Raw genomic sequence first — 15,583 nt, 5'->3', positions numbered from 1 at the left:
TTGGAGTTTCTTTTCAGATTAACCTTATCGTAAACGAAACAGGAGATATCAAATAAAAGGCAGCGAATGAAAACAACTGTATCAGTCCACTGCTAAGTTAAGATTATTTATCAAAGAATTTCTATGTACAGTTTGATAACATTTTGATTAAATATACAATTCAATATACTTAACATCGCACAGAATTTGACCGTTCCTTGTGCATGTTTCAGCTACTAAAGTCTTGCATTATTTTCCATCGGTTTATATTTTGCAAAGTATCGTCTTTATTATGGCTTTCAGCACGACGCATCAAAGAATCCTCGACAGTAATATCCGGCACTTATATAGTGGATTACCTACCGAAATACGTTTCCGGAAACCTGGATTTAAACACATTCTAGATCCAGTGGCCCGGGCGCGTGAAGACAAAAATCGCGCAGCGAAGAGATTTCTCTGCAGATATTTGGAATATAATGCTCAGTACGACATTGAAATCCCACGTGCCCCAGCATTCAGAATTGTTACTAGAGAACAAGCAGATGCCATTGTGGATAGAGTTTCCAGACCCACTAGTAGCTGTAAACTGAAACGTGAAATATGCCCTCGTGAGCACCGTCGCCAGCTGAAGGACCTTTGTGCAGATTGCGAACTGAACACAATTTCTAGACCAGTTTCGCGTAAAGAATTGCGTGACATAAACAAACGGTTGTTAACTCCAACTATTGCGACAAACGTAAGGAACAGCACACGTCCATACCAAGAATTTGTGCTCACGAATGTTACCAACTCTTGTGAACGCGAGGCACGTCCTGTGTCTCAGCGATGTCGTCTTCGGTTTGAACACGAGGATGAAAGTGAGGTTATATCAATGTATTACAAATCCATGACATCACTTCGAACATTAAGTCAAAAGGAAAATATACGGTAAACAATTTAACATTATTCATTATTTTCTTGAAATGACGCTTGAATTAATTGCTTGCCAAAATCAAACCGATCTGAAGTTAATCTTGTGTGATACAAACGACCATATCTGGAGTGGAGCCTTGGTTTTGTTTGCATTGTGTGAATCCAGACTGTTTCGACGACATTTCTATGATACATTTTAATTTTCTATAACTTAGAACGAGGAATTAACTGGAGTGTAAATTTTTGCAAGTGTGATTTGTATATGCATGTAAAAACTGCCAAAAGTAAGAATCTGAATAAAATTGTGAGTTGATGTTCTTCTTGTAATCAATGTGTTATCCATACAGGTATATATTTAATTAGTGATATCCACAATCTTCCTGTCAGACGATAACTGCAGAACTACTGATTAGATATTTTGCGACCATTAAATATGGCCGCCTTCCGTTTAATTGAAGGGCTTCTGTTGTGTCAGTTTTGTTTGAGTGTGGTGAAACCTGTTAAACAAACGTCAGGTACGACAGATTAAGTATCTTATAAGATTAACAAAATATTCCACAATATATAAACATGTTCTCTTACACTTAGACGTTCTAATATCTTAAAATCAAATCATAGGAGAATTGTACTGAGAATGCAGTCAGCACTGTGTATTAGTAACATGAGAATGAAATAAAACTAGTTTGAGTTTTTCCCAAAGGAAACCTTTGACAACAAGTCTGCTTGCATATCCTACTAATGCATTAAATAAGAGGCGTTTTCAAAGGAGGAAACACCTCAATATTTCAATAATTCCTCTAGCTGCAACAGAACGGAAGGTGTTATGCCTGTTGCAACGTCAATCAATTTTCTTAAACAATATTTTGCTTTAACGTAGGAGACACCGCCTTAAAGGTTACAACTTCCGCTGACGGTCGTTACAATCTCTCAATCAACAATGTTACCTTTCTTACAAGTCAGAGGTTCTTTCTCATCTCGAATGGCACCACATACGAGAGAACAAATCTCACGCTTAATTCGACAGAAAGAGGTTCAAGTACAGATGAACTACTGGGGAACTACACCTTCACAAAATTAGAATACATTGTTCCTCCACACATGAGCATAGTTGAAGCATGGATCAAAGATTTCTCACCTAAACCTTTCATTACATTTGAATTGGTAAGTTAAGTAAACTTATGGGCGAAACCATATAAAAAATAAACCGAGAAAGCATATGGTTTAGAGAGGGATAAAATCAATAATTTTATTCATGATGTGGTCAACTTTACACGAAACTATTTCTTTATTATCATGATTCGTCCCCTACCGGTGTCACCTTGACACAAACTATTTCTTGAGTATAATGATTATAGTCCCCTACCGGTGAAACTGGGGGACATTCGGTTTTGTTTCAGTCTGTCCGTCGCTTTTGTTTTCCATATTTCTTTTGAATTTGAGATGTTTAAGGTGGAAACTTCCCAAGAAAATAACTTTAAGCTGACCGATAATTTATCTTACCAGCGTTTTCAAGTCATTCAAATCCGGATTACGTTGCAACCATTAACTTCTTTTTCCTTTTGTCAGTATTTTTGATAGTTGCTAAATAAATAATACTTGACCCAAGACATTTGCACCCAATTCTTTTAAACTGTTTAATTTGGGATATTTCTTTCTCTTAACAATTTTAATGATGCTACAGTAATTTATCATAAATCTGATACTTTAGTCGTTAGAACCATGAAAAAAGAACATCCTGGAATGAAAGTGCTCAACAGAATTCAGATTTACAGACTTGTGAGGAAGTTTGAATTTAAAGGCACCATAAATGACACAAGACACAATTCTAGTATTGGGAGACCAAGGAGTGTCCGTACCAAAGAGAACATTGATTCCATTGATAGAGTTATTACTGAAACTCCACAAAAATCAGTTAGACGGGTACTGCATGAACTAAATGGCACCGTTAGTAAATCTAGTGTTCATAGAATACTCAAATTTGATTTAAAATTGATTCCTTACAAGATAAGTGTGATTCAGCATTTGAAAGATACAGACATCAGAAGTCGTTTAGAGTTTGCCAATTGGATTTTAAGTAGACCTGACTCTGAAAATTTAACAGATGCCATGTGGTTTTCTGATGAAGCCTACTTCCATCTTAATAATGTTGTCATTAAACAGAATTTTAGATTCTGGGGTTCGGCGAAACCCAATTTTTATGTGGAAAAACCTCTAAACTGTGAGAAAGTTACTGTATGGACTACATTAAGTTCAAGCGGAATAATTGGCCCTTTTTTCTTCGAGGACACCGAAGGCAATACAGTGACAGTAAATCCTGAACGATATTTAAAGTTAATGAAATCTAAACTTCTACCAGCCCTTAGACGAAAAGTTGTAAATTTGGATAATGTAAGATTTCAACAGGACGGTGCTACGCCACATGCTGCAGATTGTGTTCTTCAGTGGCTTGACCACAGGCACTTGTTTCGTATACGGGGCACCCCTACTTATTTTTACCACAAGGTACCTAACTCAATATCAGGCACCCCCGCTTCAAGCTCGTATTTTGTTCATATATCAATCATTAACCTACTTGAAAATTATATCGTTCGCTTTGAGAAACTTTTTTCTTGTCAAATAAATCCTTTCAGACGTCTCTGGTCGAGCCTCTTTATTGTAAACCACTCATTTCTTCCTCGAAAATTATCTCGATACAAAATAAGACTTTGAATTGGATACATTGACTTCCGGTTGGGTTATAAATGTAGGATAAATCCAGAGACTTGCGAGTATTCCTTTTCGAGGTCTCTGGTTTTATCCTACATTTATAACAGAAACAGAAATCGTGTTCGAACAATGTTAAAGGTAAAGGGACGTCATTTGAGACATATGTTGTAAAATGACATATGTTATTCCAAAGAAAGTTTTTGATGATTAATAAGGAAACTGTGACAAATGTATGCTTGAAAAAAAAAATTGAAACAATTTTGTTATATGTTGTAAATTTCTTAAATGTAACTTAAGTTATTAAAATTTTATAACAATTTAAGAGTGTAACATATGTTTTGGGACACCCTGTACAAGAAAAAGATTATTTTATTAGTAGTACAACCCAATCCCCCCTCCTTCCCCCCAGGCCGAAAAATATTTTTAAAAGAGATAACTCTTATAGATGGATGCAATATTATTCTGACTCAAAAAAAAAAAAAAAAAAAAAAAAAACAACGCTTCATTATGACTTCTTATGTGAATTATATATGTTGCACTAAATATTGTTTTCATATATACCTCATATTTTTAATGTTATGTATTGCTCTTTCTATTCTCTTCATATACGATAATATTCATTTCTGAAAAAGTAAACAACGCTTTAATCATACTGTTTTCCATTTGAATCTAATGCTATTGTTGTTGATGAAAATCAACAATGGGATTTTCGATCCTTTCTTCACTTTTCATTTACCTAAAATAAAACTTCAAATGCATTTTTGAAAATTATATACATGTATGAACAAAGATAATGTATTTGATCGACATTTAGTACACTTTGACTACTGTCTACAGTACCTAGTACACTATACTTGATCATTGCATATTCTCAGTCTTCTCAGATTTAATATAGAAGTAGCCCATTGAAATGTACGCATTGTCACAATTTGTTTGGATCGTGTAATGCTATATAAGAATACTCTCACACTCTCTTTTTTTAAAGGTATAAATTTTTTTCAGCTCTACGTGGATGGAATAAACGGTACCCGATCTGTAGATTGTCCTGTCGTTAGTTATCCACCTACTGGCACTTTTCTGAAATGCTTTAACCAAACTTCCGCCGGATTTCCAAGTTTTCAAGTTCAGTCTACCTCCGAGACTCTTGGTTACCTTAATTTAGGTGGAAAAATGGTTGGAGATTATGAAAATCAACTTGGCATGTAGGTTCTTGTTTACATGGTTCATGTAAAGTATTTTTGTATAGATATAGAATATCACGCCATCTGATGGTTTGCAAAGAAATCTTTTATTTATAGAAAACCGTAGAACAAGTGCACTAACAGAAAGCCCAAAAATTTAAGCTATAAGCTCTAGTGTTTAGTTTTAATTCTAATCTTTTGTGGCAAGTTTTAATTCTAAGCTCTTGTGTTTAGTTTTAGTTCCAATCTTAGTTCTAAGCTCTTGTGTTTAGGTTTAGTTCTAAGCTCTTGTGTTTAGTCTTAGTTCTAAGCTTTTGTGTTTAGTTTTAGTTCTAAAACCCCTAAGATGACAGATGGCATCAAAAGTGGTCCTCTGGCTGTATTCGATGCTATTGGGAATACTATTCTTATTTCCCCATTAAACAACTTTATGGCGACTTCGATGTGGCACGACCAATCGCTGGGAGGGTCAGTAAACTGGGGAGTTATGGGTGGTGTGGATTCCATTCCCAAAGGGTACATTGTAAAAACGGTTGCAGTGGCTGCATCTGGAATAAATAAAGTAAGTAGATTGTAGATATATTTATGGTGTGCTATAATAAGGGGAGTCAGCGGCTACATTATTTTAAGGTAGCAATATTATTCTTCAAAACACATTTAAAGAACTATTGTCCACTTGTTTAACATTTCTTACCCTGAATTTGCCTCTACGCCGACTGTTGAATTTTTGACAGTGAAATCTTCACTTGAAAAGTTGAAATACATAATGGAAAAACAGAATGGAAATCACGGAACGAAAGTTTCGAGTTTTCAAGTGATGTGTTCTCTGCTTGACAGGAATTTTATTTTGTTCGATTTAGACGAAACGGTTTATTTGTGAAAGTAGTGACTGTACTGTAACGATGAAATGACATGAGCGTAAACAATGAAGATAAAATTTTTTGAACCAAAGATCTTATATTGCTATTCCAAAGATATAATTTGTAACTTCACCCTATCCGCCTTTTTTGGTGATTGATTTTTTATATCTTGAAATTTCAGGCATTTCAGGAATATGGACATTTTCTTGAATCACTCTACAAGACAAAAGCAAAACGACAACAGCTTCAGACCAAAGATGTGTCTCTAAATTACCTTGGCTATTGGACAGATAATGGTAAGAAATTTTGTTTTTTAAAAAAAAGTACTTCACCCTTGATCAGTTGAATGTCTCTGAAATAGATTCGTCGTTTGCTAAGACATGAGGCTATAAGAATCATATGATTACCGCTAGCCATTACAAATCCCGTCAGCTGTATTATACATCATGTATCTCTAAATGTAATGCTCTTGATTTTCTTTTCTTCTTCCATAATTCTGTTTTAAAAGATAGGACTTTAACCCAAGTTTTCAACGTTGTTAAAAAAGGGTTCCTTTTCGTGCCGTAGGCGTCAAAGCTGTCATTGGCACACAATGCAATCTACTGTGTCTGAAAAAATGGAAAGCAACAAATTTAAAAGTTAAGAGAAACCTCCTTATTATCCTATTAAGACAATCAGATGAGAAGAAGTTCAAATTTGTACTTTTTTTGTGGTTTTAGGTGCCTATTACTATTATCATACAGAGACTACCACAAATAGCGTAAATAAAACCTACCAAGACACACTCATTGACGTTCAAAAGTACAGCGAGTCTGTCAGGCTACCTTATGGGTATGTAAAATATTAAGTATATGAATATACATGTAACATTCTTGATTGTACATTTAGAAGAAATTATTTCAACACCAACTATTTCGGAATGCAAACGCATGTTCTGGGTACAATCAACTTTTAAACCAAGACAGGTTACTGACAAATAAGTTCTTGTTACAGAGCCCTCTAAAGTCTCATTTAAATTCAGCACTTTGCAGAGTCTATGGATGTTATAACGACCTAGTTTGGAAGTACAACTTATCTGGTATTTCCAAGGGTCCCTATTTTTGCCCTGTTCACCATTCTTATTGTAACCTGGAATTATGAGACTGATTTTTATGTTTTATCTTTACTTTCAATATCAATTGTTTAATTGTTTCAGGTATATACAGATTGATTCTTGGTGGTATTATAAAGGATTCCAGGATTCAGTGAAGACATGGGAACCCAGAAAAGATGTTTTTCCTAATGGGATCGGGTAGCTACATGTATACCAATAAATAATATTTATAATGAGATCGGGTAGCTACATGTATACCAATAATATTTATAATGAGATCGGGTAGCTACATGTATACCAATAATATTTATAATGAGATCGGGTAGTTACGTGTATACCAATAATATTTATAATGAGATCGGGTAGTTACATGTATACCAATAATATTTGTAATGAGATCGGGTAGCTACATGTATACCAATAATATTTATAATGAGATCGGGTAGCTACATGTATACCAATAATATTTATAATGAGATCGGGTAGCTAGATGTATACCAATAATATTTATAATGAGATCGGGTAGTTACATGTATACCAATAATATTTATAATGAGATCGGGTAGCTACATGTATACCAATAATATTTATAATGAGATCGGGTCGTTACATGTATACCAATAATATTTATAATGAGATCGGGTAGTTACATGTATACCAATAATATTTATAATGAGATCGGGTAGTTACATGTATACCAATAATATTTAATGACCATTTGTCGTTTTCAACGTTTGTTGTTAATGATAATATTGATTCATTTCAATCTCCTTTTTAGGTTTCTGCATAGGAAAACAGGTCTTCCGATAGTTGCTCACAACAGATATTGGTTGGTATTTTATGGCATAATATTTCAAAAAAATAAAACCAATTGATATTTCAAGTACATCTTAAAGATTAGATCGAAGGATGGTCATTTATTTCAGGTCACTTGTGAGCATTAAAACCTTTCCAGCTTTTTCTTTGATATGGATGTTAATTTTGTTTGTGACATTAATAAATAAAGGAAAAACAAAAAAATGTGAATTTCATGGTCCCAGATTTCTTGGGAAAAGAGGGGTGGGTCTAATACCATAAAAATTCATTTAATTCTTCTAAATCCTCTTCAAATTCCTAGACTTCTATTGTTACTACATGTATATGTGCAGCCAATATTAAAAAAAAATGATAAATCTATGGCCTCTGTGTCTAGCGTTCGTTCAGGAGGGTTGAAACACTATGTAGGTTCGTTCACATATTACATTCATTATTTCTTGAAAAACTTCACTAACGTACATCTAAAAGGCAAACTGTTTGAAAATCACCTGAATACATGAATAATTCGTATGAAAATTGTTTGTATGATGATGATAAACTTTAATTTAGCATTTCACTTCATTGTGCAATTTGTGTTCCTAGGGCTAAGTTGATAAACTTTATGCAACAATGAACAAAATCCTCTTCAAAGTACAAAATTTATGTCACATTGGTGCAGAGTTCCAGTTCCACGTGGGAATTGATTATAGCCTGAGAAAATCATTATACTCAGCTGGCTGTCTAAGCTAATAGGCCTTTTTCTTCAATTGTACATTTGTAGGCTTTAAAATCTAAAAGATTAACTCTATTGATGATTATTTCATTATAAAATGCCTTTAAAAGGGTTTTGAAAATGAAACTACGAGTTTGCCGATAAATTTTCTATATGAATTTCACAAGTGCTATAACAGATTACAGGCACATCATATAAACACCCCCCCCCCCAAAAAAAAAAACAAGAAAAAACAAAGGACATAAATTGAAAATATTTAATTCCTTTAAGGGGACGTGATACATCATATGCCAAGCAAAATAATGGAAATTTCACTTTTATTGTGGAGCCAATTTTATCACTGCCAGATGATGAAGTAAGTTTTTACCGTGTGTTCATTATATCGTAGGTTTTAGTATCAATTCATGTGTATTTTTTTTAATAAATGTATCTGTCCTTTATGAATTTTCGTATGAATCATATATTGAAAAATTGAAAATAAAGAATCTTTCTTTTTTTTACAGACATTCTGGCCAAATTTGTTTAGGACTTCAAAGAAATGGGGTTTAGCAGTATATGAACAAGTAAGTTGATAATACGAGGGTTGTCCCAGAAAAACGCAAACATTTTCACTATTTTTTACTTCACTTATATTGTAAAGTTATATAAAAACTAGCATGGATAGTTTTGAAATACTACATTAACATTTATTAAATTTTCTCCATAAATAAAATAATTTTTTTTTCTCACAATTTACATACTATATGTCGATGCAACACCGACGGGGTCAAAACTTACATGTAGTTCGTGGCGTTTGTGAAATTGTTCAGGAATTACAGTGCGTCTTTAAAAATTCATTTGAAGATGAAATTCGACACAATTTTATTTTCAGTTAGAAACCGAAGTACCCATCTCACAAATGCTAATCATTGAAAGATTGCTGTTTCAGATTTAATTTTTTTAAATGGACAGTCTCCCAACCCCGATCATAATCCCACCTTCTCGAATAATAAGTAGTTACGGTAAACGATGGTCGCCACGTATGACGTCCAGCTCCTAACTTGTCAGTATGTCATCATTCTTGATGGTCTAAATAGTGTCTCTTCTTCCAAAATAGCGAAAATATCACTATTTTCATTACAAAAAAAATGTGCAAAAAATGAATAATTTGGTCAGGTAGTTTAAGAAATATTTATTAGCTCACTTTTTTCTGGGAAAACCTTCGTATTATTAAAAAAAAAAAAACATGTGTGAATGTTAGGAATCTACATGTCAAAATAAGTCATCGACGAACAGTTCATGTAATGCAATACCTTTTAATACGATATCAGAACAAAATATTCCATTTTGATGTTACATTCCATTGTGCAATTTTTTTTTTATATTTTCTTTCCCGATAATTTTGCAGGACTGGCTAGACATCCAAACACTAGGTCTTGCCGCTCTTCAGACTGATCTCTTTCTTGGGGAGAGCTGGATGACAAGAATGGGAGGGGCAGCGCAGGAACAGAACCTTACCATGCAGCTTTGTATGTCCCTCCCTCGTCACGCCCTAACCAGTGTTACTCTACCCGCCATTACACAGGTAAATTAAGAAAGACTTTAAAGTGGGTTACAGAGTAATAACTCGTTGAAAGAACTTTAGGTTTGTAAGGATATTTTAATTTATTTACGATACCAACAAATCTGAACTTATGTACTAGTATTCATCTAGTATATTATGTCACGAAACAAGAAAGATGCTATTCTCAGAGCTAAATCTGTCTTGGGAATGGACTGTACAAGATGATAAGGCATGTCATAATATCTTTGTTTTTAAAATTTTACTCTCAGCAGTCGGATGTATTTGCGGTCTATGAAATAGTACAATCATTCCTTCTTTTTCATGGAACACTCTATCATTTGTCACTGGGCATCTTACTATCTGATATTTACATACACATGTGTAGAATGGTATTTCCTGGCTTAACCGTATCGGTTATTTTAATACGATATACTAGCAATTCTAACATCACTTCCTTCCATGTTTGTTGGTATATCCACTGGAAATTTTATCAAACTTACTAGTATCCTAGTTATCTTTCTTTGTCAACAAAACTGTACAATATCTGACTTTCCATAGAAAACTCATATACTAGTATATTGTTGCTATCCTTGTCTGTCTGCCCGTCCGTCTATCACACTTTCTTGTTCCTCAAATTCCTCTTAACTTTAAAGCAGTAGCCAATATGGAATATGATTGGTGGTGTCGAAGTTGTGTAGTAAGGTTTTAAAACATAAGACGCCCATGGCCCACATGCTTATATATGTACCTGCACATTTTATGCTCAGTTTGATAATGTATATTTATGTAAATTATGGAAAAACTATTGTTGCTTCTTCAACAGTCATCCGTGTACAAAAGAGAATAATTTTAAGGGCAAAGACTTACTTGCGGGTATTACTGTCTTATGGCAGTATCTAAGTTTTCTTCATCTTGCTTTTACACCTCCGCTTTAAATAATGTTTGTCGTTCAACAATTTTAATAGATTTTACTGCTTAACACTAATTTTTTTTTTCCTTTTTTGAATAATTTTTCTAGATCAGTTTTACCCATAGAGATTATAATAATTATAAAATTTCCAAACGTATACTACTCCTTACCTTACTACAGGCAAGGGTGAGTCAAGATTATCATTTAGAGCCAGAGCAATGGCGGATTGGGATATCGTCAATGTTGGCGTCTGCTATTGGTTTGGCACCATACAAGGACACTTTCTGGTCTACACATCAACAGACTGGTAATCCCCGGTACCCAGGTACTTATATAAAGAGTTTTAATATCCTAACTCAACTTTTATTTATGGCTTCTTAATTTTGTGGATACTCGATGCCAAAGTAGTTCTTTCATAATTGATACTTCTTATCACCAAATTGAAGAACAAGTTTGCAGCTGCATCATTTACTCGCGAACCTTGATAAAGGTTGGTTAACGGTATATATTTAATTCCACTTAATTTAATAACTTTAGAGGTTATTCAAATATTTTTTTTAATAAACAATGGTAGACTTAAATTGATCAGAATTGTACGCTAGTATCTAATTAGTATTTGATACTTTTATATTTGATATTCTTATATTTGATATTTATATCGTTAATAGATATCACAGAGCCCTACCCAGCACTGGAGGCGTTAGTGTCCACACTCAGTGCAGGTCCTGTAGGACCAGGAGACCAGATAAATAACTCTGACGTGTATCTTATTATGAGATGCTGCGATGGAAATGGTCGTCTGTTAAAACCTTCACGTCCCGCTACCGCCATCGACAAACAAATAATTAAGGTTTGTCTGAAAGTAAAGTATTTTTTGTATACATAGTTATGAAGTAGATAAACAAAATTACACATAACGATTAAAAAGAGGTTTCGTTACAAGGAATCAGGGAGTATTAATAAATAAATAAATAAATAAATAATAATAAATTAATTGACGAACTTACCCTATCCAGTCTCGACTGGCATCGGAGAGAAAATGAAACTAAATGATGACGAGGATCGTTCAAAAAGAAATGCAATATACGGTTTATCGTTATAAATATGGTAGCAATTGATTTCATTTTTTCACTGTCAAAAAGCTCTATTTTAGAACTCCTAATGACCGAAAACTTCATGTCTTTTTCTACTGTCTTCGAAAAGAAAATCACTTTTAAAATACACATGGTCACTTCACTTAGCTGAAAACTACTTTTCAAATGGTCTTTTGTCAATAAGATGAAAATGAGGGCGTATGTGAAAACTGCGCTTCATTACAAAAATCACTGAAGAACACATATGAAGACATTATTTTGATATACATTGAAAGAGTAGTTTTTCATACAGTTTGGTGTTCAGTTATCTATCATTGTCTTTTGAGCTACCCAAAAGAAGAGTATGCTGAGGTGTTCTGGTCATGGGTACAGAGATTTAAGACGTGCAAAGTTTAACAGGGAATGCTTTGAAGGACTCAAAGAAACTGCTTTTTGTGTTTTCCTTATTTTTTGATGACCTTTTGTATCATATTGTATTTTCCTTATTTTTTGATGACCTTTTGTATCATATTGTATTTTCCTTATTTTTTGATGACCTTTTGTATCATATATTGAACATCCCTCGTACACCTGGTTTTTGCAGGCTGCCATACCGTCAGCTGACGGACCTGTTGGAGAAGTATGGACATCCTACACAACTATTGTTTCTGACCGACCACGTGAATTTGGTATCCTTATGGCAACCAATCTATCATCCCCGTACACCATCAGGAACTCAGACACTGGGTTCCCTGACAGTGTAAGTAAACTCCTCGAGAACTACACGTTACAGTTTTAATTCCACGACGCCACGGTTACTAGTGGTCTGTATCATGTTTTGTATAAAACCGCTTAGTTTGGTAATTTTTATATTTGTCTATGTTATATATACAGCTGATGTCATCTCTAGTATTTCCTTTCGGCTCACCAGAAATGTGGCAACCGTTCGATGATGATCATCCATTGGTTCTCGACAACTGTACACGTGAGGACTTCTGCTTGTACTTATTTAGTGCCAGAGAAACCGGACTGTAAGTAACTAAATCGTATACTGTGACCATCCCAACAACTATGCAGTAGACATCTTTCTTAAACTATTTTACTATTGACAATTTTAGAGTCTCCAACATTTGGAAAATACATGTTACTGAAAACATGTTACCAATAAAAATAAATTTGAAAATATAACTTGTTGCAGGAATGGGACAGATATTGTTATATTTGGAGAAATTTCTAAATGGGTGCCCATGTCCCCTGAGAGGGTAACTAACATTGTTCATGCCGAAATCAACATGCTGCTTGGTGTCAGGGGTAAACCTGGAGAAACGGTTACCATGGCATTCTTGGTAAATAACTCCATTCGCCGATCTACATGTAAGATTGGTACTTCAGGTACGGCGATGTTGGATGCATTATATGGATGCCGTTCAAGCAGTGCAACATCTCATCAACCGTTCGCCCCAACTTCAGATTCGACATCACAAAGTTTATCCACAAAACATCATTCTTCGCGTCAACAAACGTCGTATTTACCAACATCTGATCAGACAACACCTCGCTCCTCAGCTAGTATCATTTATAAACAGTACAACTCGTGGCTCTTGATATCCATGATTAGTTTAGCAATCATTTAGAGAGTAGGGTACAAAGTGTGCAAAACCTTGGCGATGAAAAACTATACATACAAATGCAGGATGTCCAGTTTCGGTGGTTGATTTTCTTCAGTGACGGATTTTCATTGTTTTTAAAATACACTTGTATGTTTTTTATTTCTTCAAAATTTCAAATTCCCGGGCATGCACTGAAAGAAATTTACTGAAGTTTGTCTGATTGCCATTCATTTTTTTTTACCGAAGAATACTTTATGACGTGATATCATGTCATGTTGGGTTGTCTTTGCAACTCTAAACGTAACTGGTTTACAGACTTCAAAATATTACCAAGAGAGAATCATAAATAAAAAAAGCATTAATGAATATGTGTAATAGATATTTCCATTTCCATATATTTTTCCTTAAGATTCTTTCCAAATTAGAAAAAGTTCATGTACTCATGAACTACCGTGGGATGAGTAAGAGTATTTCCATTGTGATGTGATTGAAGTAAAAAAAAAATGTGCAATTTTTTTTTTAAATTTAAAAAAATTTGAGATAAAATCATTTTTCTTCACTTTCTAAAGATAAGAAAGACAAAGATCTATTTTAAAAATCTGAGAATAGTGACTACTAGTCAAATATCTCTATTTGGCAATTTCCACTTAAGGTATTTTGATATGCACATTTTAATATGATGATAGTTTTACCTTTATTTTTTCTTTTATTCCTAAATTAGTAGCTCTAAATAAACATGTAACCTATTTTTTGGAAATTTTAGGGAACCCATGCACGCCCTCTTCTAAATCCGCCAGTGGATATATCTGTTTGTGTGTAATCTTACATTATTATTAGTCTGTCTAGCTGTCTGTCTGTCAGTCTGTCCCACCTGGTTTTCCGCACTTTTTTCCTAAACGCTTGCAGATATTGAGCTGATTTTTGGTATGTGAGTGTATCTTGATGAGTTACAGAAAAGTTTGCATTTCGTTCCGCTTCATTGATTTTTGACGGAATTATGGCCTTTTCAATTTTTAAGAGTTTTCCGCAAATTTCTTCTAAACGCTTTCAGGTATTGAACTGATTTTTGGTATGTGACTTTACCTTGATTAGTTATAGACCACGTTTGCATTTCGTTCCGCTTCATTGATTTTTGACGGAATTATGACACTTTCAATTCTTAACGGGAACCAGATTACACTTGCCAGTAGGGGACTAGTATGGCTAATGCAACACTCTCAGAATGCTTGTTTGTTTAACATTTTACCAGTGAACTACATTTGTATATTTAATTCGCTGTAAGATGAAATATGTGAATTTCACTTGAATACGTTAGAGCCTTCTCAAAGTCATTTTTAAATATTTGCAAAGGTTAGGGTTTTCTTTTTTATGAACGTAGCCTTCTCCTACATTAATAGATCAATATGGATGTTATAGTAATTTATTAAGACGGTATATTTTATAGTCTTCGGACTATGCACTTCCTTCCTTTTGTGATTGGTGAAAAATACATGATGTGAAAATTTTCAATTATTTCAAAATCGTCAAAACGAACATAAATGAAATACACATACTAATATTTCATAGCAACTATTAAAAACTGTTTCTATATTTTCATTGTTATCTGAAATTCCATGCAAACATCAATATGTGTTTATTTTTCTTTCTTTGTTTTGCACAGCCTGTTATATGTATATGGTATGGCTTATATGTATATGTCAGTTAAAAAGCTGTTGAAGAAATGCAAAGCCAAGAACTATACTCAAGAATAATATTGCATGATCGGTGTATTTCAGTTTACTGTTTAAGGTTGTTGCTAAACACGGTAAAGCTTTTTAAAAATGTTATACTTGTGTTTCAGGTTATGTTTTCCTGTGAAAGGATTTTCCGCATTTATCTTTAGTTACATATAGCTAAACTTAATTCATAAATATCACAACATGTATAACAGGTGCATTTTGAAAGGCAAGAAAAAGTAAGCAAAGTATCTTTACTTTTGAAATAAATTTCAGTTCCTAGATTTTACCCCATGACTCTGTTTCTTGGAGTTTTCAACGGTTTGCTCTAGTGTCGTGGAGACCGGTGTCGCATAATATTTGGTCCGCCTCGTTTAAAGGTCCGGGGGGACCTAATACGATAACATATAAGGTCCGCCTTTTATAAGAAAAGGTCCGGCCCGTATAAGAAAAGGTCCGCCGAAGTTTAAAGG

General features: G+C 34.0%; 1 protein-coding gene across 1 annotated transcript; it reads left to right on the top strand.

The window, feature by feature from the left end:
- Positions 1-271: 271 nt before the first annotated feature.
- On the top strand, positions 272-13,419 carry LOC133196048 (uncharacterized). Its single transcript, XM_061331998.1, has 16 exons — positions 272-836; positions 1,769-2,052; positions 4,600-4,799; positions 5,103-5,340; positions 5,820-5,934; positions 6,358-6,469; positions 6,834-6,929; positions 7,510-7,560; positions 8,530-8,614; positions 8,763-8,822; positions 9,647-9,823; positions 10,893-11,037; positions 11,381-11,562; positions 12,390-12,545; positions 12,680-12,816; positions 12,984-13,419. The coding sequence occupies exons 1-16, from the start codon at positions 272-274 to the stop codon at positions 13,417-13,419; spliced, it is 3,039 nt and encodes a 1,012-aa protein (XP_061187982.1).
- The last annotated feature ends 2,164 nt before the right edge of the window (positions 13,420-15,583 follow it).

The sequence above is a fragment of the Saccostrea echinata genome, unplaced genomic scaffold (genome assembly GCF_033153115.1).
Source record: "Saccostrea echinata isolate AGI-Se365-2 ecotype Australia unplaced genomic scaffold, CSIRO_AGI_Sech_v1 ptg000030l, whole genome shotgun sequence".
Lineage (NCBI taxonomy): Eukaryota > Metazoa > Mollusca > Bivalvia > Ostreida > Ostreidae > Saccostrea > Saccostrea echinata.
Note: the sequence above shows the minus strand (reverse complement) of the source record. Positions and strands in the feature narration are given on the sequence as shown.